General features: G+C 57.1%; 1 protein-coding gene across 1 annotated transcript; it reads right to left on the bottom strand.

Annotated features, from left to right (window-relative positions):
* Nucleotides 1-293: 293 nt before the first annotated feature.
* EHD1 (EH domain containing 1) lies at nucleotides 294-18,742 on the bottom strand. The gene is made up of 5 exons (XM_054570911.1): nucleotides 18,180-18,742; nucleotides 14,683-14,780; nucleotides 4,421-4,833; nucleotides 1,604-1,768; nucleotides 294-1,077 (listed from the first exon to the last, which is right to left on the bottom strand). Exons 1-5 carry the CDS (start codon nucleotides 18,581-18,583, stop codon nucleotides 553-555), a joined length of 1,605 nt encoding a protein of 534 aa, XP_054426886.1. The 5' UTR covers nucleotides 18,584-18,742; the 3' UTR covers nucleotides 294-552.
* Between the last annotated feature and the right edge of the window lie 7,095 nt (nucleotides 18,743-25,837).

Below are 25,837 nucleotides of genomic sequence, written 5' to 3'. Positions count from 1 at the left end.
GCTGTGAGGAAAGGGCAGGCCCTGTGCCCAGAGGGCTGAGGGTGAAGGAAGGCACGAGAACCACCTGAGTCCGGGAGCACAGGGAGGAAGCCACAGGCGGAAGAAACAAGGAATAAACATCTCGTCATTCCCATCTGCGCACGGCCCCAGGGCCTGGCGGCTGCCAGGATGAGCGAGCTGGGACGGCCATGGCGGCAGTGAGTGCTGCGCAGCCAGAGCAGAGGCAAGGACCGGCGGGCAGAGCCATGTGCGCGAAGGCATGGGGCCGTCAGACGGAGGAGGCGGCAAGAAAGAAGGCTGCCTCTAATGTTATATATTAAAAATATCCATAGTTCTTGTGCATAAAATTCCATCATTCACATACGAGTATCACCCCTGCCTCCCTCGCTGGGCCCAGGAACAGCCTTAAAAGAATGATGGTGGTTTTCCTTTTCAAGAGCCGAGGAAACAGCCACTCAGTCTTTATGGACCTTGAGAACTGGTGACCCTCCCCCTCCCCCCAGTCTCTGCCTGGCTGGGTGCTGGGATGGCCGGGCGCACAGGGATGGGAGGTCACTCCAGCCTCCGCTTGGAGGGTGGGATCAGGTGCGGGGGCAGATCGGTGGGCAGCTCATGGCCCTCCAGCTTGACCTTGATGAGGTGGTTGGCCAGGGCAAACTCCTCATCGTCCAGCAGCCCATCCTTGTCCACATCAGCCAGCTTCCAGATCTTCCCCAGCACCGTGTTGGGCAGCTTGGACTTCACCATCTCCTTCTTGGCATTGGCGCCCGTGATCTTGCCATTGACAGGCGACAGCGTGTAGAAAATCTCATCATAGGTAGGTTTGTCTTTACCCACCACCCACTCGATGTCGTCTATGCCTTCGCCAGCCCCCTCACCATAGCCGTGCCCGAAGGGCCCATTCATGGTGCCGTCGAAGGCGCCGCCCTTCACGACCTGGGAGGGCATCAGGGACTCCTCCTGGCGCACCATCACCATCAGCCGGGCGATGTCGTTGGCCAGCATGTCGTCCACTGTGTCCAGCAGCTTGGGCTTCAAGGCCTGGAACTTGCTGAAGTCCTGGGTCTGCAGGAGCTCCTGTGGTGGGCGGGGAGGAAGGAGAGGGGTGGGCTGGGCCTCTCCCAGACTCCAGTGGGCAAAGCAAGGATTCCCAAGGGAAGGGGCGGGTTCCCCATCACAGCCCCAACCACTTACCAGCTCAGGCAACTTAAGTTAACCCCACTGGGCCCCAGCTGATGCGGCTCAGAGGGTTGAGCGCACCAGCCTATGAACTGAAACTGATTCCCAGTCAGGGCACGTGCCTGGGTTTCAGGCCAGGTCTCCAGTTGCGGGGGTGCGAGAGCATTTCTCTCCCACACTGATGTTTCTTGGGAGGTAAAAACAGTCCCTTCATCGCAGGGCTATGGTGAGAATTAACTGGGATGAGGCCAGAGTGTCTGGCACAGTCCCTTGTCCTGCTACCCCACTCCCCTCAGGACCTGGGTCAACTTCTCCCATCCAGATGGCAGGTTGGTGACTAACCCAGATGCCTCCATTTTGGGAGCCCCCACTCCACACAGACCCACAGCCCCACGCCTTCCTCACACCCCGCTGGCCACCGAACCTGCATCTTGCGAAGGCTCGGGAAGTCGCCAGGGGATATCTGATGCTCCCGCTCAATTTTCGCGTAGATCTCGCCCAGGTTGTTCACCAGCTCTTTCTTTTTGCTCTCCTTACCGAAGACGTTGGGCATCTCCTTCTTGAGGGAGCTGATGATGTAGGCATGGACCTGGAGAGACAGGGAAGGGACTTCCTGGTCACCTTGCCAAGAGTGTGGCCGGCACCTGGGCTGCTGCAGAGGGCTGGGGCCGGAACGCAGGAGGCCGAAGGCAGCCCCAAGCCCGTTCTGTCGGTCCATGCGGCAGAGGTGCGGACCCCCATCCTGCACATGCAAACCTGTGGACAGGACATCGAGGTCCTAACGCTCCAGTATGGCCTGAATCATGCTCCCTTTTGTCATTACGGAAGCCTCAGGGATGACTAAGGTTTAGAAAAATCCCAAAAGGCTTTTCCCAGATGTTTCACACTTTATCTTAGCTTCAATACCTTGCTTAGACATCTGCCAATTCAAGGTGGCACACCCTTCATTTCCCCACAGCGGGCAACGCTGGCAACCTCCAAGGGCACCAGCCCTTCAAATCCTCGGCTTTGCCAAGGATTGAGCTGTGGTCGGCTGCAGCCACTCAGCCTGTGCCCCCTGCCCCCGGACTCCACCCCATCGGACCCCCTCCAATGGTGTGACCCTGCCTGCCTTGGCCCAGGAGCCTGGTGGAGAACGGCCCGAGGGAGGCAGGCCAGTGGCAGTCACGGCCAGCCAGCCGGCACAGAGAGAACCACTTGCTCCAGGAAAAGGAACAGCAGCGGGGAGCAAGATTGGGGACCACGGGGTTTCCCAGGCACGGTGACTCAATGTGCCCTCAGGCCAGGCCATTACACCATTTCTCTAAATGAACAGGCAGACTGAAGTCTGCCCTGTGTTCTGTCCTGGGAGGCTGGGCAGGGGGACAGGGGTGCTGCCCTTCCCTGTGGCCTGAGCAGAGGCTGGATCGGTCCCTTCTCTGTTCATTGCCTGTCCTCCTTCAGCGTAGGATGTCCCTTGATCCTTTGAGGCCAGGAGCCAATTACTCAGGTTTTCTCATAGGTTCCATTCTTAGAACAAGCTGCTCTCTCCAGGAAGGTTTCCAAAGTCACTGATCTAGAAAAACGTGCGGCCCTGCAACTTCCCCACGCACACAGATCACCAGGTGATTACATTCACATGCCGACTCCGGTTCAGCAGGGCCGGGGGGTGCCTGAGAACCTACTCTCCAGCAAGCTCCAATGTGCTGGTCCATGAGCACTCTGGATGACCAGAGTGGAGGCGCAGCCCAGCAGGAAAGGATATGGGTCAGTTCTCATTACTCAGGCCAAATGCGACCTGACACCAGGCCTCAAGGCAGTGTGGGGTGCCCTGGGCCACTGGGCTCTAACCACAGAGGAGTCTCAAAATCTCAGGGCCACCCAGGGGTGGAGGCAGGAGCGTGGCCCATGGGCTCTTCTTGGCTCTCCCAGGACAGTCCTGCCACCCAAGTGGGAAGCCCCACCCCTCAGTCCTAGGATGCTCAGGAGCCCAGGGCGATGTCCCGCCAGCCGCAGGACTGCCTTCTCCACAGCCGAGACACCCCCAGAACGCCCTCCCACCCGCTGCATGCCAGCCCGCCCTCCACCGTGTCCTCAGAGCATCGGCGAGGCACGAGGGCCTCTGCTGGCTGCCACCCCCAACCCGCCAGGGCTGAGGGCCGGGCTCTGCGCCTCAAGAGTCGGTGCTCCTCAGGTGAGCGCTGCCCCAGCCTGAAGGCTTACCCAGGCAGGCTCAGGACTGACACTGCACAAGACCACTGTCCTCAGGGAACACACTCCCTTCCTTTGTGTTTGAAGGGTCCTGGTAGTACTTCCCAGCCCCAAGGTCTCATGTGCTTGGCCAGACACTGAGATTCCAAACTCTTGGGCAATTCAGATGCTGCCAGCAGGCCCTGAGATTCCAGGGAGGGAGAGGGACACTTCCACAAAGCCTCAGGGGCTGAAACCACCCAGCATTCTCTCGGCCCACAGTCTCAAAGCCCATCTCTCCGCCAGCTTCTTATCCTGGCTTAGGCATCAGCTCCCACTGGAGGCCCCCCGGCCTGGCCTACCCCACAGAGAGAGTTCCCCAGTTGTCTGCTTCTGCAGAAGCCTGGGGTCTCCCCAAGACAATACAAATGAATTGCTGTTTATGCTGGCTAACTAGCGCTAGAAGGGTGGGACCTGTTAGTCCCCACTGCGACCCCAGCACTCAGCACATGCTGAGTGTGCATCAGAGCTCAGGGGACCTGGGAGGGGCACTGGCTGGTGTGGCTCGGGTGGTCGGGTGCCATTCCGCAGAGTGAAAGGCTGCCAGTTTGAGTCCTGGTCAGGGCAACGCCTGGGCTGCGGTTTTGGTCCCTGGTTGTGGTGTGTACAAGAGGAAACTGATATTTTTCTCTCACATCAATGTTTCCCTCTCTTTCTCCCTCCCTTCCCCTCTAAATATAAATAAAATCTTTATTAAAAAAAAAGAGAGCGAGCGAGTGAGCGAGACCTGGGAGGGGAAGCCCATGAGGCCTGCACCTGCACCCCCGCCCACTTCCACTCCCCACGCTGTCCATTGGTACAGCAGTGCCTTCCAGTTGAGGTTTACATGCATTAAAAAGAATCTCACTTAAAAAAGGCTGTGCCCACAGGTGAGGGCTAGTTCAAACTCAGTGCAACGGGTTTGTGGCCGGGCCCACAGAGGTGAGACTTAGGCACCCCTACGGGCAGGGCATACCCATCCCCGGGCCGTGGTGGCAGTCCCAGTGCCCCCTGGGCCCCGCCCCGGGTCTACCTTGGCCAGCCTGGCCCTCTTGATCAGGTCGTTGAGCTTCCTGAGGGCAGCGTTCCGGGGCAGAGACTGGATGTCTTTGAAGAGGTCCTGCTCCTCGGCCTCGAAGAGCTTGCGGTTGTCGGGGATGAGCAGGGGATGGGACCAGAAGGAGCCGATGTAGACCCTGACCACCTCGGGGGTGTTGATGATCTTCCCCAGGGACCACATGAGGGCCCCATACACCCGCATCAGCTGCTGGGTCTCGATCTGGTCGGCCTTGTTCAGCACCACGCGGATCTTGTCCTCGTGGTTCTTGAGGGCTTTGATGACTTCTGAGAACTCGTCAGAGATGTCCAGCTTGTGGGCGTCAAAGAGCAGGATGATTCGGTCGACCCGCTCAGCGAACCACTCCAGGACAGCCGCGAAGTCGTACCCTGAGGGGGGAGAAGGGAGAGCTCAGGGACCTCAGGGGACAGGCGGCTCTGGCTTGGCCTGGTACTTCTCCACCTGGGATCATTGAGGTTTCCGGAATGTACTCACATGGACAGCACAGAGCCCCGAGGGCGGGGTCATCGGGTCCCCCCATTTCTGTGCCCACCATAGTAGTACCCTCACCCACGCAGCACCCGACACTAGGAGATGCTTAGAATACAAGTAATGCAAAGGAAGTTAGAAAACCCAAGCTCTAGAGGGGGTCAGACCATGGCAGGAGGAAGGAGACCCCAGCAGCAGCGGGGCTCTGCACCGTGTGGCGAGGCCAGACTCGGGTGTCGCCAGCTATCCCGGCTCCCTGCTCTGCAAGCACCTCCTATATTCTCTGGTGCTGGGGCTGGCAAACCACGGCTCGGCCGAGTCGGGCCTCCGTCCACCTCTCTGAATGAAGTCAGGCTGGAGCAGGGCTGCCCCCAGCTCTGCTGCCTGGGGCTGCTCTGTCTGTCAGGCAGAGTTCAGTTGTTGCAACAGAGACCATAATATTAGGTCTCTGGCCCCTGCAGAAAAGCAGCTGGTGACCTCTGCCCTAGGACGAGCCTGCGAAGCGCGAGACCACTTCCCACTCTAGGCCTCCCACGCCTCGAAGACAAGGGGCTGCGCAGACTCGAGTCTCTGCTGTAGCCAGTGCTGGTTCCCTTCCTCCAGCGGGGCGGTGCTGTGCATGGCACCTGGCGTTCACTGGCTTCTTCTTTTCAGGTCAAGGCTGTCTTGTTGCAGCTGGACTCATGGCCCCTTGGCCGTCTGGCAGCAGAAACGAACAGGGAGCGTGAGCCCTTTGTCCCTTTTCGTCTCCTGAGGACTGGAATGCACGTCCGCCAAAAGGGGCTGGGGCAGCCACCCTGGGTTCAGGGCCGAGAGCTGCACATCCCGGACGGCCTTGCCGGACGGTTAGTTTTCACATAAGCTCCCTGGTATCTGATTTAAGCCAGTGGATTTTGGGGTTTCTGGAATGACGGTTTAATTTGTATCCTATTTTATAATTACACCTCTTCAAAGTGTTTCCATTTCTTCCACTGCCCTTAGAAGAAAGTGAAAATTCTGTGTCTCACCTTTTAGGAATCCTCAGGAGAGGTAGGAACCCACATGGAAACAATGACCTAGGCTCCCTGGGAAGCCTGGGTGCAGCCCCTGCCTTTCTGGGTGATTCTGGGCCTCCTTGTCCCTGGGCTTGGTCTCCTTGTCCTTCACCTGCTACCCATGGGACACCCAAGTGCAGGCCGGCCCCCCTGGGGACCGCCAGTGCCCCCAGAGTGCAGCTGAGCTCCGGGGGACTGGCCGAGAAGCCACTCCTGCGGAGCCGAGCCAGGGACCCTGTCCAAAAACCAGCCAAGCAGATCCCTGTTCGCCTCCGGCCAGGCGGGGATCAGACCGCGCTTTCCAGACTGTGGGAACAGAAAGGCAAGCAGGTGGAGGAAGATGCCAAAGGCAAGGAAGGAGTGTCAAAGAAAGGCCCAGTGCGACCTGCAGGAAGCTGGGGAGCGAGGCCAAGCCCCAGGGCTGAATGCCGTCCGCCGCCGGCCTCTTGCGGACTGCCCCCTCCACGCGGGCCGGAGCCCGGGCCTCCCTGCCGGGGCAATGAACACGCGGGCTGCCAGGGCCTCCGGGTCTGGGTGCGTGTCAGCGTGGCCCGTGCGCCTGCAGCCGGGGTGTTCCCAGCCTCTCCTCGTGCCCGGGCCCTCAGAACGGACACAGGCTGTTAAAGAAGACGGCTCTGGATTCAACCCCCGGCTCCAGCCACTGACTTTGTGACTGTAAATTCTTGACTTCTTGAGTTACTCATTCCTCATCTGTAAAGTTTAAAAACCAATTCCTCCTTTTAAGATCATGGGAGGGTCACATGAGGCAAAGTGCTGGGCTCTCAGCATAGGCCTGGGCACTGGAATGACTTCCGTCAGTCGGACAGGCGAAGAGAGAGGTGACACAGCCCCCTGGAACAAGGGACAGGCAGCCTGGGACTACGTCACTGGTCAAGAACTGAGGATGACAAATGTTGGGTCTGGCTCTGAGGTCAGAGGTCAGCTTTCGTCCTTTGGGTAAGACACAGAAATTTAAGGAAGACCCCGAAACTTAGGGAAGACCCCAAAGCCACCTCTTCTGTCTGCCCGGTATGGTGGCTTCTCAGGGCAGTGGTGTGCAACCGTCGCCCACTGCAACGTGCCAGGACCTGGGATGCCCTGACCAGCAGCGCCACTCGGCCAGCAGGCAGCAAGGCCGCTGTGACTCTGAACTTCAGTCTGGACAGGGGAGCAACCAGCCTACAGAAACAGCAGGGCCACCAGACTCCCCGTGTGGCCGGGCATGGAGCAAGTATCAGACCACTCCCATGATAGCTGCCAGCAACGCAACCCTCACTGGCGGCAGGCTCCAAAGTACAAGGCCTGCGGCCCCAGGACACTGCGCAGCTGGGTCCCAGAGCCCCAGGGAGACGCCCAGAGCAAAGCCGGCAGCAGAAAAGGATCAAGGAGCAGGCTGAGCAAGCCGGGAGCTGCAGGCCGCCAGGCCGCCCGCCGCCACGGCCTTTTATGGCTGGCTCTGGGGACTGCGGGTCAGCGCTGAGAAAGTGATGACTCAGGACCGAACGGCGGCTCCCTCTCGGCAAAAAATGAGGCCCCAGTTCTCCCCTCATCAAACTGCTTGTCCTTGGACTGACACAAGTTCAAGTGACCAGAGTCCCACAGCTGGGGCGGCAGAGATGCCAAATCGAAGGCACTGGGAACAGGGGCACCCTGGCGGGCTGGGCTGGAGCCCAAGTTATCTTTGGCCCAGAAGTGAGGACAGCGGCAGGGAGCTGAGGTCACCCCCGCACTCCACCCAAACACAGCCTCCCTCCCCCGCCCCCAGTGGTGGGGGTCCAGGCTGCGGTGGGGAAAGAGGAAGGGGAGGAGATGGAGTGAGGCACCAGCATCGCTGCCCGGCTGCCTGCGAACCTCTAGCCCCCGCCAGAGCCAAGCTCCTGCTGTCCGCCCGGACACCCAGTAATACTCGCCAGCACCTCGGCTTGGAGCCCACAGAGCTAAGGCCATTTTTTGCAGGTGAATGAAATTTCCTGTTTATTATGGAAAACATTCACTTTTGGTGAGGGAGACACAATGGCTGGCCAAGTCCACCCACAGGTCACAAAAAGGATCCCAACACTGAGGCTTGTGTGATGTCACCAAAGGTGTATGAGCACGTGCAACCAGGCACCGCAGCCACCGCTGGTCGCACCCAGTGCCCCTTAGCCCACTAGCCTCCCTTGGCCGAGAGACGTCTCAGCCGGCACCTGGGCTAGGCCCACAGCTGCAGAGGGTGAACTGGCCAGGCGGCCACTGCCACCGTTCAGCCTGGAGCTCCACGGCAGGTAACAAGTACAGGGATGAGTTCACCAGTGCCCCGCCCCCCAGCTGCCCAAGGCAGGAAGCCTTCAGGCTTCGGGACTTACTAGAGGTCAGCCTCAGCGAGAGCGAGTGGGAAGTCATGCTGTCCCTGGTGAATGAGAAAACTGTGCCCCCACACACAGAGGTGGGGACACGGGTCTGCAGCTTCGTCTGCCTCGGGCTGGGGGGGAGTGAGAGCGCTGACGCCACTGACCCACGACGGCCACGGACAGTGTGGTCCGAGGGGCGAGCTGGCAAGAAGGGCAGCCGCCCTTGTGGTGCGAATGGATACCAGGCCGCCTCTGACGGGGAACCGGCTCTGGCTCAGGAAGCGCTCGGCCCTTGGAGATATTGTGAAGTGATAAAATACGCCAGCCACAAAGGACAGACACCTACGGGAGGAACCTAGAGGCAGTCCTCGGGGCAGAGGAGGGGGAAGGGGGGTTAGAGTTTAATGGGTGCAGAGCTTCACTTTGGGAAGATAGAAAAGTGCTGGAGATGGTGCCGGAGATGGTTGCACAACACTGTGAGCACACTTGATGCTGCTGAACTGCGCACTTAAAATGGTTAAATCTTACGTAACGTGCATTTTACTCCTGTCCCCCATCCCGGGGATCTGGGGGAGAGAGGAGAAAGGCGGAGCCCATCAGGCTGAGCGGACAGGGGGCCCTCACCTTGGCTCGGTTCCTGAGCCTCCTCCGTCCCCTTCTGCCTCTCACGGGAGCCTCCTCACGGGGCCGGCCTTCCCAACATGGGCCACACTTCCCTCCCGGCACGGGTGCGGCAGCAGAGCTGTGCTGCCTCCTTGCCCAGCGCCAGCACCCTCCAGACACAGGTAGTTCCAGCAGCCAGGGGGGAAAAGCTGCCTCATACATTCCGAAAGTTTCTCGAACATGAACAATAGAGGGTTTGTCTCCAATCGACTTCTGTTTCCTGCCATTCAGTCTGCGTGGGCCTGGGTGTTTCTTGCCGTAGCTCTCCATCACACACGCTTCCAACCCGTGCCGGGCCCGGGAGGGCGAAGCACAGGTTCAAGAGCTGAGAACCGACCCAGGGGGGCCTGCCGCCGAGGCTCCCGAGCCTAAAGTTTTTCAGAGAAGGACTCGCCCAGCGGAGCACAGCAGCAGTGGGGAAGGGGCCTCCCACGCCTTCGTGTTAGCCACGATAAATTAATAAATTAAAATTTGCACTGTACACAAATGCTTATAGCAGCTTTAATCAAAACTGCCCCACACTGGAAATCCACGCACCCTTCAACAGGTGAATGAACGGGTAACAAACGATGGTGCAGCCACCAGATGGGACAGCACAACGACAAGAGACACAAACCACTGACCCCCTCAAGTACATGATGAACCTCACAAGCGCGGGCTGAGTGGAAGCGGGGACAGGCACAACAGGTACATACTAGATGCCTCTGGTGTTCTGGAAAAGGCAAGGCTCCAGGGGCGAGTGTCAGAGGAGTGGGTGGCCTTGGGCCAGCAGTGACTACAAGGGGCTTGAGGAACCTCCTGGGGCAATGGGAAGACTCTTATCTAGGCCACACTGGCAGTTACGTGACTGCTTCAGAGAGCTGACGCCTGGAAAAGGTGAATGTCACTGCATGCAACGTGGACCTCAGTAACTCTGACCTAACAACGTGAAAGGACAGAGGCCAGAGGGGAGGACAGACAGGCTCCGGAATCAGGGCCACATTTGTATCCTGAACCTCCTGACAACCAGTGGTGTGACCCTACCAAGGCCACAATTCCCTCTCTGAGCCTCAGTTTCTTCACTTGTAATGTGAACATGTTACGTTCCTACCTCCACGGCCGCTGTGGGCACTGCGTAAGTGCCTGGCACACTGTAAGTGCTGGGTAAACGTTCGCTAGCACTACTCACAGGATTTGCAGTTGGGACTCGTGAAGTTCAGGCTCTGATGGGTGTGTAGGCAATGATCACTTCTAATGCACAAGGCATGCCTTGTACCCCAAATATAAACTGAACATTTGTAGGCGCTCAGGCCAGCTGCCACCCAGCCGGCCGCCAGGCTGGCAGCCTCAGAACAGGTGCCGAGCACCGCACCGGCTGGTACGACTCCTCCGCGGGCTGAGCGGCCCACGCCTCTCAGCGGAGCCGGCAGCGTTCCCAGGGAAGGGCTACGGCCAAAGGCCCTCCTGCTGAACAGGGTGGGGGGTGGGGGAGGGGGTGATGGTAAGAGGCAAGCTTTTAGGAGGCAGCTGAACGGCCAGCCTGCCTAGCGCCTGGAGAAGGGCCTGGAATCCAAAGGGAAACCCCGCTGAGTCAGTGCTCCCCCCTCCTCCCCAGCTCCTCAAGATGCGAGTTAGGAAAAGGTCCTCCTTGTGAAAGTCTGGGAATTCCCGGATTTTCCAGTGTCTTTATTTTCAATCAGTTGACATTTGTAGAACATCTAATTGTGCACCAGGCACTATGACAAGAGCTTCCCACGTGGAAAGTCCTGTGACCCTAGACAGAACGACAGGCTGCACTGCTGCCCTGTTCCACTGGGGCAGCTCCCAGAGGCTGCAGCAACTCCGGGGGCCCCCAGCCCCGGCCGCCGGAGGGCTGACCGTCCATCATTAGCTGTGCTGTGGGCACTGGAAAGCCACGCAGCACACAGCCCCGGGCCTGCCCCCGGCTTGCAGGCAACCTCACGGAGCATCCCATGGGCTGTTAATCCGGGGTGAAACACAGGCCTGGACAGCTTTTCGGGGAGGGGCACCTCAGGAGGGGGCAGTCAGCAGGAAGGGACACCTCCGGATCAGAGGGCTCCAGCTCTGGGCTGGGGAGGCTGTACTCGTTTATGAGGCAGCAGCCTGGCTCCCAGTCTTGGATGGAGCCAGGGAACCAGGGTCAGTGAGCTGGAGGGCAAGTGAGAACCCAGCTGGCCGCACGGCGACCAGCCGGCCTTGGCCGGGCTCCTGCCACCAGTCCATGGCTGGCCTGAGGGGCACTTCCTGGCGTGGAGGCAGAGACCAAGGGAAAGAAGGAAGATCCCAGCACTGCTGTGCAAAGCGCAGGACCTCAGGTCCACTTGTGATCGCGGGCCGGGAGAGAAGCGCTGTGGGGGAGCTCAGGAGCCTGCACACGAAGGGCCGAGGGGCCCAAGGCCTGTCTGATCCAGGCTCTCAGCGGCTCCTACCCCGCCGAGCACCCTCTCTCAGCTCCGTGCGGTGTGACGACAGCTGCTGGGTTCCAACCCCGGCGCTGACACATGCTAGCCCGTGTGTCATCTTGGGCAACTTAACTTTGCTAAGCCTCTGTTTCCTCTTTTGAAAAGTGGCAGCTTCCTCATAGGTGCAGCTGCTGTGACAACTACATGAAGTGGGTTCATGTGGCAAAAAGCCAGGCACAAGGCTGGCCGGGCTCCGATCTCCTAATCCAAGTCTCAACGACACTTCACTGCTGCCACAACTGAGACACCGAAGTTCCAGCTCAGTTCACAGCCACGGAGCAACAGTGGCGGGGAGTGCACTGGCTGGGCCCCGGCCTCTTGGGCTGGGACTTCCACCCAGGGGGCCTCCCGCTGCTGCTACGGAGGCCCCTGATATAACTGTGCAGGCGGCCGGCAACGCAGAAGCCAGGGGCACCAGCGCAACCAGCCCCAGATGCCCTTTGGAACACCTCTGTCTGTCATACAGGCAGCGCTCAGGAAGGAACGCTGTGTCCGCAGGTCACCTTCCTCCACTGACACAAGAGAATGCTATGTTTTAAATCACTCGGGAGATAAGCACAACAGGAAAGTGCAGCCCGAGACCCCACAGCAATTCTCAGGGGTCTCTCGCGGAGCCTGGGCTGTGTCCTGGCTGCTTCGGGCCTACACAGGTCCCACCTTCTCTTTGCAGACAGTATTTCCTGCACACATTAGGGACCACGGGAAAAGGGGGGAAAGTCTGGGGAGGTGTCCAGGCAGATAGGGTGGGAAATGGAATGGGATGTAATTAATTAGTAACTAACGCACATGCTACCTCCAGAAGGATGTTGTTTCCACGGAGTGAGGGGGGCGGACCACAGGCGCTCATGCTGCTCGCCTGGGACCCATGGTTCCTGCTGGCTCTATCTTTCTGAGAGGGAAACACCTGCTTTCCATGCCAGCAGCAAAGGGAGTAGAGAGGCGGCGGCCGGGCAGCCTGGAACACCCTGCTCTCCTCTGACTTCCCCTGCTGGACAAGGCGACATGCGACCTTTGCAATAACTGACGGGTGGGGCCTCAAGGAGAAATCCACTCCTTTTCCATCCACCCACAGTCCCCAGTCCTGGACCCACACTCTGGACATCTAAGAGGCCCCGCATGATGGCTGTTCTCTTGCTGATAACATTCTGACACCAAACGTATCCCACAGCAAATCCCAGCTTGGTAGCTTTTACGAAAATACTTTAAACCGAGGCCTCTAGGGTTGTGGAGGGAATGAAATGATCCTAGTAAGGTCAGTCTGATCTCCAATCACAGAGATGTGCTTATCTTTAAACCACCCTCTTTTCACACGTCCTTGATGGGGCAGGAGGGCCTTCTGTGGCCCAGGACCCAGAGGAGCCCCACCTTACAGCTGGAGAGGAAACGGTGGGCCACCCGTGAGCCTGGTAGAAGGCTAGGGGAGCCGTCTCCTGCCGGCTCCTGCCTCCACGTATCTGCGTCTACACGGGTGACTCGGGGGCCAGGCTGCCTTCTGGCCCACAGCCCAAGGCGCTCTCTGTGCGACTGGAGGACGCGCTGAAGCGCTGCCCTGGGGAGAAAAGAGGAGGCAGGGCCTGGGCACCTACGGGGTCAAGACAGACACCCCCAACCTCTCAGGTGGCAAAGCTCTAGGGACACTTCTGAGCTGAAGTGCCAAAGACAGCGCGGCGGGGGAACTTCCCAGCACTGGTTCTGAGTTCCCTTTTACGTGACAACAGGGGCCACAGAGCCCTAAATCCTTCCCCTCAAACACTTAACTCCCAGCTCTGAAGGTCATGCTAAGGGTGGCATTCGGGGAAGACAAGCCTCTTTTTGTGAACTCCCGTCCCTTATTGGAAGATGTGTACACACCAACTGACTGCTGGCGCAGGGAACACAGCGCAAAGCCCGGAGGCGGCCCCAGTCAGAGGCGGCCATCCGTTTACTCCTCCAGGTCATCAAACAGACGTCTCTGTCGAGGCTCAAAGAAAGTCCCTCTTAAACAGCTCAACCCTGAAAGGAGGCTGAGAAGTTTCCCTCTGCGGGCCTTTCCCTTTACAGGAACTGGTTCCAATGCTCTCACCTTGCTTTGGCGAATGACAAGGCTTCTGCTCGTCAGGCACTTCCTTAGAACTATGTTGGAATGAAAGAGGTCCCTAAATCTGCTCCCTTGAGCTCCTAGGACATTGTTACCCTCGGGTGGAGAACCTAAAACCTCAGGCTGGCCTGGAGACAGAGCTAGGGCAGGTGCAGTGAGCTCTGATGCAACCCTACAGGCAGGGCCCACGGGAAGGGGGAGAAGCAAGGTCTGTCAGCACCAAGTGCCAGCCCGTCTCTCAGTCGCAGCAGAGACACACTGTACCCCAGACCTCCGGCTGCTGGCCGCCACTGCAAAGCTCATCAATGCTGGGCAGCTCAGAGGGGAAGGGGTGCAGGAAAAACTTGCAAGTTTATGATAAACAAACTGTCCCCTTGTCCTCAACCCCTCTTGAGTTCCTCTCGTTTCAGTTTCACATTCGCGGCTGCAGGCTCCCCTCCTGGGCTGCCGATAGCATCTGCCTGGCTGCCTGCTCCCTGTGTTCCCCTCCCTCCTACAAAAAGGCTTGCGGGGTGGGGGCAGGCAGCAGACACTGAACCCAGTTCAGGCACATCCTGAGCCAGATCTTTAGGAAAGTTTGGCAAAATCACACCAGGGGTTCACACAACTCGAATGGGCCTGGTGCACTAATGCTCAGTCAGCACAAAGGCCTTCCGCCCTGCACAGCGCCCAGGGAAGTAGCTGAGCACCGACACGTAAGCAACCTAAATGCATTTCCACTAGTCCCTGAACACTGAACGAATCCTGCCAGAGGCTCCTCTTGGGGGCTTGCTGAAGTCCCACTGTTTTCTCACAGGCCTGCAGGACTCATTAGGAATATACAGGATGTCGGGAGGCAAGGCTTTTAAACATACACTAAGGCGACGGAGCGATGCTGATGCTGAGCAGTGTCCTGGGACCCCACACCAGCCCGAGGCCCTGCTGCCCTGTCTCGCTCTCCAGCATGCTCGAGGGGTTGTAAGGCGTGGAAGTTACACCTCACTGGTGTCACGTCACGGCTCTTGTAACCCTAGCAGAGGCAGCCAAGGAGGAAAGCGGCTCCTGCTGTCAGGGCTCGGAGCGCCGTGGACACACAAGGCCGGGGGAAACGGGCTCTCGCTTGGGCTGGGGCAGAGCTCGCGGGGCAGCTGAGCCGCATCACGGACCTCAGGCAGAAGTGGCCGGGCCGGCGCAGCCTGTTTACCTCTGCTGATGCGCTGCTTCTCTCCAGACAGGATCCCGGGGGTGTCGATGATGCTTATGCTGTCCAAGACCGGGTTGGGCAGCTGGGCGCACATGAACCTGCACAAGAGCAAAAGCCGGGAAGAGCGAGGTCAAGACCCAGTCATCACTGCTGGAGGTCCCAGCGGTGCTCTCTGTGCACCATGGCCACCCCTGCTTCCTTTCCAAGAGCACAGAACTTAAAGGTTTTCTATCATCTTAGTTTCCAGGGGTGGTCAGCATACTCTACGTAGTCTCTTCACTGATGTCCAACCAGCAGGCTCAAACTGAGCCACATCAGCACATCCTCGTGTTAGCTTTCCCCCAGAAGGCAAGAGTTCAGATTTCAAGTTACTGATGTGTTAATGAGAAATTGCACAAGCCTAGGTCACCATTCAATCCTAGAAGGGAAACAGAAGGGCGACACTGGAATCATGAGATTCCATATTACAATTTTCAACCACTGGCTACATTTCCGCACACGGAAGAGACGGTCCTTTCCTACTGCGGCTGGGTCCAGCCCCACCCCCTCCCACCCAGCTCCTTGGGGGAAGGGACTGCAGTGGGTAGCCATTCTCTGAAAAGTCACAGTCTGCAGAGGGAGAGAGAAGAATGAAGCCATGGAGAGGCTGGCCATTCGTGAGTGAGGGCCTAGCTGCGTGTGCCCAGTTCCCACTGGACTTAGAACAGCCCAGAACAGCAAAAGGCTGTCCCAACTGATAGCAGAGATTTCTGATAGACACAGAAAAGGCTCCTTTAAAAACTTCTCTGGAAAAGGTATTATGCTCAAAGAAAACAGTGACCCAGTGTCTGTAGGACAGCTTAAAGCTGCCTGTCCAGCAAGAGGCAGGAATCGGAGCTGATTAGCTTCCCCTTTCGGCCCCACCCCCCAGGTGACCAGTGGCCCTCAGGCAGGGCAGGGGTGGGGGGGGGAGGTGCTACCTGCAATCACAACAGAGCAAAACCAGCTGACCCACAAGCCGAACAAACCTTGGACCTCGCCCTCCCCAGTGCCAGCAGCAGAGCACGCATGCTGCAAACAAGTGCGTGCCAGACCTGGGGCTCCTGCTAGGGAAGGGAGTCGGTGGAGAGAAGACCAAACTAAAAGGATTTGAAGTAAAATTGGCTCTGGGTAGTCACATACATAAAAATGCCTTGTAAGTAAGCCTGGTGAATAAGTTAACATCTGTCGGACTCAGAAACAATTGTTCTACAAAGCCCAAGAAATGGGGTGGGAAGCACGAAGGGGAGAAGGCGGCGCAGATGCGTCCCACCCCACCTTCTCACCAAGGACGCCCTACAACAGACTGCACTTCGCACGATGAGTGGGCGCCAACCCTTACGCGATGAGTTTTCACAGGGTGATCTCAGGACCCCTGGCGGAGCCATCCGTCAGCCATCTGCTCCAGCTGATTGTGATCTTAGAGCAGCCACTTGGAGGGGAAAGGCCATAAAGTCGAGTTCAGGACTCCATGGGTCTCTTTAAGAACGCTGGGACAGGCTGTGTCAGCCAGAAAAGAGCCCCCTTTGTGTGCCCTGTCTGGCCAGGAGGCACAGGCTGACACAGCTCGGGCCTCTGCTCTGGGGCAAACCCATGCGCCCCATCCTCAGCTCCATAAGGACCCTTTCAGCAGGGCCATCAGCATTTGGGGAACCCTCTGGAGACAAGGCGGTGGTAAGAAAGAAACAAGTGCGGCTGTCGGATCCCGTGGCACCAACGGCATCAAAGCGCCTGTCTGGGACCCTGACCTCCAGAGTTGCCCTTTTCGCCAGGTGGAAGCAGCAGCAACCGGCTGCACAAACAGTCAGCACTGCACCCACTTGCTGGGTGAGCTCAACAAATTTCTTGAACTACTGGCGGGGGGGGGGGGGGGGGGGCGGGGGCGGCGCGGGGGTTCGCCTCGATGTCTAAGATCCTTTCCAGCTCTGAAACCTTAGGTCTGCGAATTCAACAAACAGGCCACATGCCCACTTCTTTCAAAAAAGGTTTGCTATCACAGGTGGAAGTAGGGTCCTAAGGGCAAAGGACACAGGTATAGCTACCCTCCCTTCTAAATTCCCAAAGTTCTGTGTGCAAGTAGACTCAATAATGCTTGGAATCCCCAGCAGAGCAGCCGAACTTTCCACAAGATCACACCGCGCCCACCAGTTCGCAGTCTGAGCCAGCCCCCTATCTATAGGCAGACACAGCACTCCTGAAACACGAGCATCCTTCGCAGAGAGGCTCCAGGCTCAGAGGGCCGCGCCTCTTCAGGAGTCTCACCAAAGGGCTTTACTCAGCTCAGGCCCTGACACACACAATTGCCCTCAGCTATAAAAGAGGAGGACAGGCTCAAAGGTCTGAAAGGGCAAAAGGACAACAGCAGCCTCTCTTCTCTGTTAATGGTCAGCTCTGCGACGGGAAGTAGGCCTGGCCCCAGCTTGGACTGGGGCAAGCTGGTCCGCCCTGAGCAGTCGGACTGTGTCTGGAAGGGATCACACAGGGCGGAGACCTAGCAGGGAAGAGGCAAGGCTCTGACCCAGACCCAGACTTAGAAAGGCATGTTGAGTCATTCCTTGAATGGAGGGTGGCAGAGAGGGCAGATCTGTGAAGTGCCCTGTATGTCCATGGGGTGGGGGGAGGGATTTCAAGAACACTGACTGGGGCCTCCACATTCCTTGAGAGGAAAGTGAGTCGGCTGCCTGCCACACTCCTTAGGAAGTAGGTCAGTGAGTTTCATTCGGAGAGCCCTGAAGGTTAGAATCTTGGAGGACTGATGGATTACTCTCATCATGAGAAGGCAGGTTTCACCCATTTAACTGGGGAAACTGAGGCCCAAGCAGGTTAAGGAACCTCCTAGTGAGTCTACAGAAGGCCTCAGGGTCTGAATCCCATTCCAGGGCTCCCACGGCCACCCCGGAGGCTGCTTCTGGTAACCCCGAAGAGGCACAGACTCTGGGAGAAGCGTTCCCACCCCATCTGCCTGCGGCCCCAAATATCCTCCCTGTTCTCCTACACAAAACCACCGGCCCCAGGGGAGGCACAGCACAGCAGCGAAGGGAATGGCTAAAAGTTTCACCATATTTTTCCACTTAAGAAACAGACCCTTGAGGAAAGAAAACGTGGTTTGAATGGATTAGGTGTGTCCAGTCTGGCAGAAGCTGATGAAGACAAGACTAGCCCCTAGTTCTGAGAGAAGCAGGACTGGGATCTGCCGGGGGTGGGCGGGGGGTGGTAGTTAAACTGATAACCTAGAAAATTCTTGAGGGGTGACCGAAGCCGGGGGAGCCAGTGACGCCCACTCCCACAGCCCCAGATGGGCCTTCTTTGGGAAGCGGCAGGGAACTCTGTACTCTGTCCCAGGGAGTGGTCGCTGAGGGTCTCGCTGGGGCCTTGGAGACAAAGGACGGCGGGGAAGTGGCCGCGGGAGGGTCGGGACCCGAGTGCGGGGCCGGGGCTCCGGCCGTTCGCCCTTGCTCCCTCGGACGAAAGGAGAGTACCTGTTGAGGAAGGCGTTGCCGAAGGCGTTGAGCTTGCGAAAGGGGCGCCGCGGGTCAACGACGAGCGCGTTGCCGGGCACCACGCCCTCCGTGGGGCCGTGCATGACCGCGATGAAAGAGTCGGTGGTGGGCTCGGGCCCGATGCGCATCCCCGGGAAGTCCTGCTCGATCAAGTGCCGGATGAAGGTGGTCTTGCCCGTGCTGTACTGGCCCACGAGCAGCACCATGGGCTTGTTGTCGAAGTCAGCGTCCTCCAGAGCCGGCGAGTGGAACTCGTGGAAGCGGTAGTGCTCCTCCAGAGGCAGCAGCTTCTGCGAGTACAGCTGCCGCAGCCCTTCGGCCACCGTCTGGAAGAGCTCCGGCTCCTTCTTGCGGCGGGCATCCTTGCTGACCCAGCTGAACATGCTGCCGAAGACCGGGCTTGTTGCTGCCGGACAGAGCGGCGGCTGGGAGCTGGGAGAGGGCGGGCAGCCGAGGCGGGGCCCGGCCGGCTGAGGGGCGGAGGGGCGGAGGGGCGGAGGGGCGAAGAGACGGAGAGGCAGAGATGCTGCGGAGTGGCCGGGGAAGGGGGCGGGGAGGGGCCGGCACTGCGCAAGCGCGCGTCACAGGCCGCGCAGCGCCCTCTGCGGAGTGAAGCGCGCGCCTCGACAAGCGCCCTTTATAAGGCAGGTGTCCGCGTTCGGGCGCGCGCGCGCCTCAGGCGGCGCAGGGAACTGGGAGGGGGAGAACGAGTCCGGCCTCCGGACCCCACGCCACGTCTTCCCTTCCCCGCCTCCCATTGGTCTATTCCAAATCTCGCGAGTGCCGCTTGCTCGGCTCCCCGCCCCTGTCCCGGGTGCCTTGGCAATCACTCCGGTTTTGCCTCACTCGTAGTGGGGCGGTTCGCGGAAGTACTGCGGTTGTGAGGGTGGAAAGCGGTAGTCGGGAGCGAGGAAGTCCTGGGTCCTGCGTGCTTTCCAGCATCCGCGAGACGCCCGGTTAAACACCTCAGCTCCCTGACTACGCGCCCCACCCGCGGTCTCCCCTGCCCACCCATCCTTGAGCTGTCCTCTTCCGCCCACGGGTTCAGAATCCCCGGAAGGTTGGGAGGACCCCGGAGGCTGCATATCCATCCGCACTGCCCTTCCTTGCCTCCGCCTCTCTCTTGGCCCTGCTTCCCTGACACTTCCTCTCAACCCCGCATCTTTGTTCCCTTTGGGAGAGGGAGTGGCAAAAAAGAGGTTGTCGAGGAAGCTGAACATCCAAGGCGGGGTGGTGACTAGAGAAAGAAAAATGGGGAGGGAGAGGAGGCCAATGGGGAAAGTCTGACTAGCAACAAGAGGCGAGCTCCCCTTAGGCCAAAGTGGTTGGGGGTTGGGACATGGACACTCGCAGTGGAGGATGTATGTGACGCAGGAAGTGGGGAAGAAGAGACAGCCTCCCTAAAGAGGCTGCATCTGCGGGAGGGTGGGAGGGTGTGAAGAGGAAGTCGAAGCCCTCTGGCCGCAAGAGTTTTTAAGGAAGAGGAAATTCCCTACGTGGGGAGGAGGGGAAATGTGGGGCAACAGTGAAATCTTGTGGGAACTTTGGGGGGAATTAAAAAACCCAAGTACTTCCGCTTTCCTTTTCAGGTCACCGCGTGTTACTATTTTCTTGCTCTGACCTATGCCCACCCCCTTACCAGTTCCTGGCTGTTCTATTAGGCTCATGTCTCTGCCATCATCACTGGCCACACATAGGTCCCCTTGGCTTTCCACGCTGGTGAGAATCTTCAGTGGGTGATGTCAGAGCTTTTGTGATTGTTACGTAACCAGTACCGGGCACCAAAGTGCAGGAGAGGGTCCCGGGAGGCCTTTGGACAGATCGAAAATGTATTTGGGAACTTGGAGACCTCACATCCAACTTTCTGGCTTCTGGGAGACGTGGGGGCCTAGAAGGCTGGGTGCTTGTATCAGGGAAGGAAGCAGGCTGTGAGGCCAAGAGGAGGCAGGAACTCAAATCTGAGAACAAGCAGGATATTAGGGGAGCTGGGTCAAGTGGGAGCCAGAGAGGGCAGGGCGGGAGGTTTGGTCGCCCGCCCCTTAGAGGGTCTGGCAGACCTCAGTGTCTTCTGGGGAATAAGTAATGCCAAATCGATTGTCTTCCCCTCTTTCTCTCTAAGCATTGGAGAGCCCTGCGTGCAATCTTAGATCCCTGATTTACCTCTTTTAGTTGGATTTCATTAGCATTCTTTCCATCAGTCACAGTAAAATGTGAAAAGAAACCATGAGATGCTGGATGGGGGTGTGTGTGGGGTGTGTGTGTGTGTGTGTGTGTGTGTGTGTGTGAGCATTCTCCTCAAAAGAGGGTATTGAGGCCCCTAGACAGGCTGACACCAGAGGGCTGTGTGCCAGCTGGTGACCAGGAGCCCCTGGCAAGCCCAATCCAGACTTCCTGGGCCAGCCTTACAGCCAAAGGACTTGCCTCCTACATGGTATTTTGAGGGGTCCACCCCGGAGATGCAACTTCTGGGCTGTTCCGGGGAAGGGCCCGGGGCTGTGGATCCTGAAAGAGGTGGTTTGTTCAGTGGCCTAAATGCGGTTTTCAGGAGTTGGGTCCCCAGCGGCACTCGCGCTGACCCGCCATGGGTTGCGCTTCTCCCCAGAGCCCTGTGTGCTGGGAAAACCCAGCCCTATAAACAACAAAATGTCCTGGGTTATTTATAAATGAAACCCAGTCCCTGCTGGTTCTGTGTGGCCACTCGACTTTCTCCAAGGAGCTCAAAGGACTAGAAGAGGCGCTCTTTGTCCTTTATGAGGCTCAGATGGGTAGAAATTAGTTTTCCCAGTTTCATGGAGTTGGCATCCAGGTCCCAGGGAAGCTTCCTTACCTAGTACTGCCCCAGACTGGGAAAATGTCCTAACTTTCTTCTAATTTGTTGTTGTTGTTGTTGTTGTTGTTTTGTTTTTTAAAGTAAGGTAGATTCTGTTTGATGAGAAAGTTTTGTGAACAGTGAATGAACCATTTTACTTTTGATTTCTCCATTTCACTTTCTGTCTTTGCCCAGGCCCCGGGGAAAAGGTTGGGGAAGGGTTCAGATATTTCCTTTATCTCAGAAATGATGTCTACCTCTCACTCCCGCTGTTTTTTCTTCTTTCAAATTTGTAAACACACACCTGCCACACTCAGCCTCCTCAGAGACTGTGCTCAGCCAGCGGAAAGGGCCCGCCGCTCTCCCTCAGAGCGGTTTGCTCAGTCCCTTGATCTCCTGGTCTAGAGAAGCATCTACAAGGCCCCTAAAAGCAACTTTTTAAAAAACGGAGTTTTCCTCCAAATATGGCAGAAGAATCAGTCTGAGAAAAGCCAAAAACAGATAGGTTTGCCCCCGGGGTGAGGAGAGTGGTTCATTCTTTCCACTGAGAAAGTCTGCATATCAGCACAGCTTTTTGTCACGCAGTCACAAGCAATAGATTTGGCGAACAGATCAGTTTTGCCAAAACAAGGTAGAGAGCTGGAGACGCCTGTGCCTCCGCAGTCCAGGGTCTCCAGCGCTGGCCGGAGGGGCCACGACAGCCCACGAAGCCTCTCTCCTCAGGAGGCGCCGCAGCGGGCTCGGCCCCGGAGCTAGGGCCGTGGGAGGTGTGCTGGGCTCCACAGACCTCTGAGGGGTCCAGCAGCGAGGACACAGTCTGGTCCAGCTTGGAGGTGACAGAGTGTCAGGGCTGCTCAGGAACTCTGCTTCCAAATTTTGGTAAGAAGCCCGAGGCCCTGGGACACTGAGTCACCAGGCCGAATGAGGAGCTGGGCACGTGGAATGCTAACAACGAGCTCTTTCCAGGCTCAGACCGTTTGAAGTCGCAAGGCTGGCCTGGGGGCCGAGCGGAAGAAGAGGGTTTCCAGAGCCTCTTTCTTTTTCAGGTGCAGGCTGGCTGGGTGCCAGCAGCAGTCCTGCCCTGCGGCCTGGGTGCCCAGCCCACGAGTCACCAGGATGCTCTGTGCTCGTAATGGCCGAGGTGACTTCCTGAGCTACAGAAGCCTCCACATGCTTTTTATAAGAACTATATGCTCAGCCCTGGCTGGTGCAGCTCAGTGGACTGAGCGCCAGCCTGTGAACCAAAGGGTCACTGGTTCGATGCCATCAGGGAACATGCCCGAGTTGGGGGGGTGTGAGAGGCAATTGATCGATCGGTGTATCTCTCACACATTGATGTTTCTCTCCCTCGCATTCTCCCTCCTTCCCCTCTATCTAAAAAAGTAAATAAATAAAATCTTAAACCCCAATATGCTGGGTTGGGGATGCCACCCACTGCTGAGCTTCCAGACTCACGTGTCTACCCTCTAGCCTCTGGCCCCGCCTGGCAGGGGCTGCAGCTGGGGGCCGCGTGCAGTGTTTACCCCAAACTCCCTGCAGAACGCGGGCCCCGCTCTAGCCCTGCCCTCCTCCATTGCTGGACACCTTGCACTGGGAAGCAATTTATCACTTGGCACACGAGAACCCTGCCTTCTACAGTGATACCACTAGGGATCCCTTGGCAGGGTCTTGGGGGTCCCATTACTCTACACTGATGGAAGTGGTGGCTGTAGCCCCGTCGCCTGATCTCAGCAGCCTGAGAGCACACTCGAGGGGCGTGGGTGTTGGCACCTGGGAGACTGGCCTCAGCCTGCTTGTGTGAGCAGTCACTTGCCCGCCTCGCCTCCTCTCCCTCACCATGCCCTCTACCGTCTACTCCCCTGTGGCTGGAAAACAGCCTGAGCCTCATAGGCTGGGGGCTAGATAGTCATTCTCTCCCCAGCCGTGTGTCACACAAAGCCACCAGGGCACAGATCCCAGCTCATCTTTAATGAGCCCATCCTCTGGCCTCTGGCCCAGCCCCTCACATCCACACCTCAATGGAGGGTCAGACATTGTACCCAAAGCCACCGTCCAGTCCCCTCCACTGACCTAACACCTCTTTCCTTCTCCCAAATCAGTCTCCACGCAGGCCACTCCAAGCTGGGTGGTCTAGGCAACTGTCCTGGCCAGTCAGTCACTTCCTGTCGGCCTGGCTGGAACATCCCTATGATCTTTGTCTCCTCCATCCTGCCCTTAAGGACAGGCCACGGGAGTGGGTCATCTGAAAAGGGACTGGAAGCTGAGGAGATGAGGGGGCACTGTCTGCCCAAGCTCCGTGTTTGCTCCCAGGAGTACGCGTGAGGGGCAGGAAGGGGTGGGAAGGGAGCGGGAGCCTCATCAGAGCTAGGGTCAAAGCTCCATCTCCTGCTCGTCAGCCTGGCCTCCTGCCCCTTGGTTCTAAAAGCTCCCCTGAAACCCCTCTCTTGCCCTTTGGTAATTGTTGGCAGGCAGAATTCTAAGATGTCCCCAGGGTCCCCTGCCCTGGTGTACACACCCGGTATAATGCCTGGGACCCTGTGACAGGTCATGTTCAACGGCGCATGAAGTCTAAAGTTGACTTCAGATCAAGGATTATCTGAGTGGCCTGACCTCGTCACATGACCTCTAAAAGCAGAGTTTATTCCGGCTGGTGGCAGAGGAAGGAAGTTGAGATGCAAAGAAGGGGAAAGACTCAATATGCAGGTATTGACTTGAAGATGGAGGGGCCTATGACAATGAACGTGTGCGGCCTCTGGGAGCTGAGGGCAGCCCCCGGCTAACGACCAGCGAGGGCCTGGATTCTGCCAATCCCGGCCAACCATCAACAAGAGTGAGCGTGGAAGCTGATTCCTTCCAAATGCTGCAGAGGAAAACGGGGCCTGGTCAACGCGTGATCTCAGTGTTCGAGACTGCAGGCTTCCGACAGGCAGATCCACGAGCAGGCGGATGGCCGTGGTTGCAAGCCATGAAGTTTGTGGTGCAGGTATCCCTCGAGTTTTGAAAGTTCATGTCACATCACTTCCCTTTCACGAAAGACCTACATTAGTCCCTGTTTTCGATAACCAAAAGAAATCCAAAGAGGATTTTCACTTTTACGAAAAAAAGGGAACATGGGGTTCCGTGTTTGGCAGCGAGCTATCGCAGAGGCCGCGCAGACCCCGAGCCCAAGGTTGGCGCTGCTTTTCCTACGTGTTGGAGTTATTGTAGGTGTTATGCCTTCGTTCATGTGATTGGAAGTTTATTTTTTGGGTCTGGGACTGTGCACATTTTTTTCACATAAATTAATGGTAATTGCAAAAAAAATATTAATGGTAATTGCTTCTTTGTTTTACGTCACTTCGGCTTATGAAGGGTTTCCCGAGAACACTCTGCCTTCGAGTAGGACCCTGTCATTTGTTGCACAGCAATGAAGAGTACTGCAGCAAGGGATTTGTCATCTTGTCAATCAACGATTTACTTGGTTGGCAACACGTGGAAGCCACTCAACAGGAAACAAGAAGAAAATGGAAGGAAACTCGAGTGATCGCGGGGTACCGATAGCTGGGAAAGCAGATTTCAAAACTGAACACAACATGCCCTGGCTTCCTACAGGCACACTCACACACAGGGTTCTCCAGTGGAGGTGATTTTGCTCCCTAGGGGGCATTTGACATTCTTGGTGTTCACAGCTTGGGGATCCCGCTGGCACCTAGGGAGTAGAGCCCAGCGATGTTGTTAACATCCTACAACGCACAGAACAGCCCCCAAAACGAAGAACTACCCAGCCCCAATGTCAGTAGGGCTTTAGCACAAACACACACGCCACCTACCAGCCACTCCCCAGAGGGCAAAGTGCACAGTCAAGTTCAAGTCTGAAAGACTGTGTCATCTTTAACAAGACACGAGGAGTCTGGGACCAGCTGTCATTTGGGACAACGGAAGCCCTAGCTCATGGGTTAAATGTGGATGTGCAGAGTGCACAGAGCAGCGAAGTCAGCCGACTTGGGCAGTTACAGGAAATGTCCACAGGGCTATCCTTGCGTCATAGGAACTGGGGAAATTTTTGTTTATTTTTCTACATTGTCCAAATTTTATATCATGAATATACTTGATTTTCTTAATTGTAGGTGTCAGGAGGGAAAAACTGAGGGATATTCTGCAAAACAACTGGCCTGTACTCTTCATAAAGGTCAAGGTCTTGAAAAACAAAAGGTTGCCCTGGCTAGGTAGCTCAGTTGGTTAGAGCGTTGTCCCAATGTACCAAGGTTGTGGGGTAGATCGCCGGTCAGGGTACGTACAAGAAGCGCCCAGTGATGGCATGAATGTGTGGAACAGCAGATTGATGGTTCTCTCTGCACCCAACCCCCCTCAGATCTAGGCGGCAAAAAAAGGAAGAAAGACTGATGATGGTTTTGGATTAAAGAAACCGGAGGAGACCTGACCACCAAATGTGAGACAGGATCCCAGTTTCTTGGGACAACGAGAGACGTCGGAAGTGGACGGCAATCAGATGACAGTATTGCCCCACTGTTGCTATGCTTAAATGTGGTAACCAGATTGTAGTTGTGTAAGAGTTGCCATTTTTCTTAAGGATACATGTTGAAATATCTACGGGTGAAGGGTCATGACCTATGTAACTTAGTGTCAAATGGTTCAGAAAAAAATGTGTGTGTGTATGCGTGTGTGTGTGAGAGAGAGCGAGAGAGAAAGAGAAAGAGAGGAAGCAAATATGGCAAAATATTAACTACTGGTGAATCTGAATGAAGGGTATATGAGTGTTCATTGCACTTTGCTTGCAACTTTTCTGAAGGTTTCATAATTGTAAAAAAACAAAAAGAAAAAAGCTGTT

The sequence above is a fragment of the Pteronotus mesoamericanus genome, unplaced genomic scaffold (genome assembly GCF_021234165.1).
Source record: "Pteronotus mesoamericanus isolate MK-2021 breed Mesoamerican mustached bat unplaced genomic scaffold, CSHL_Meso_final contig_214, whole genome shotgun sequence".
Classification (NCBI taxonomy): domain Eukaryota; kingdom Metazoa; phylum Chordata; class Mammalia; order Chiroptera; family Mormoopidae; genus Pteronotus; species Pteronotus mesoamericanus.
This window is presented reverse-complemented; position numbering and strand designations above follow the sequence as displayed.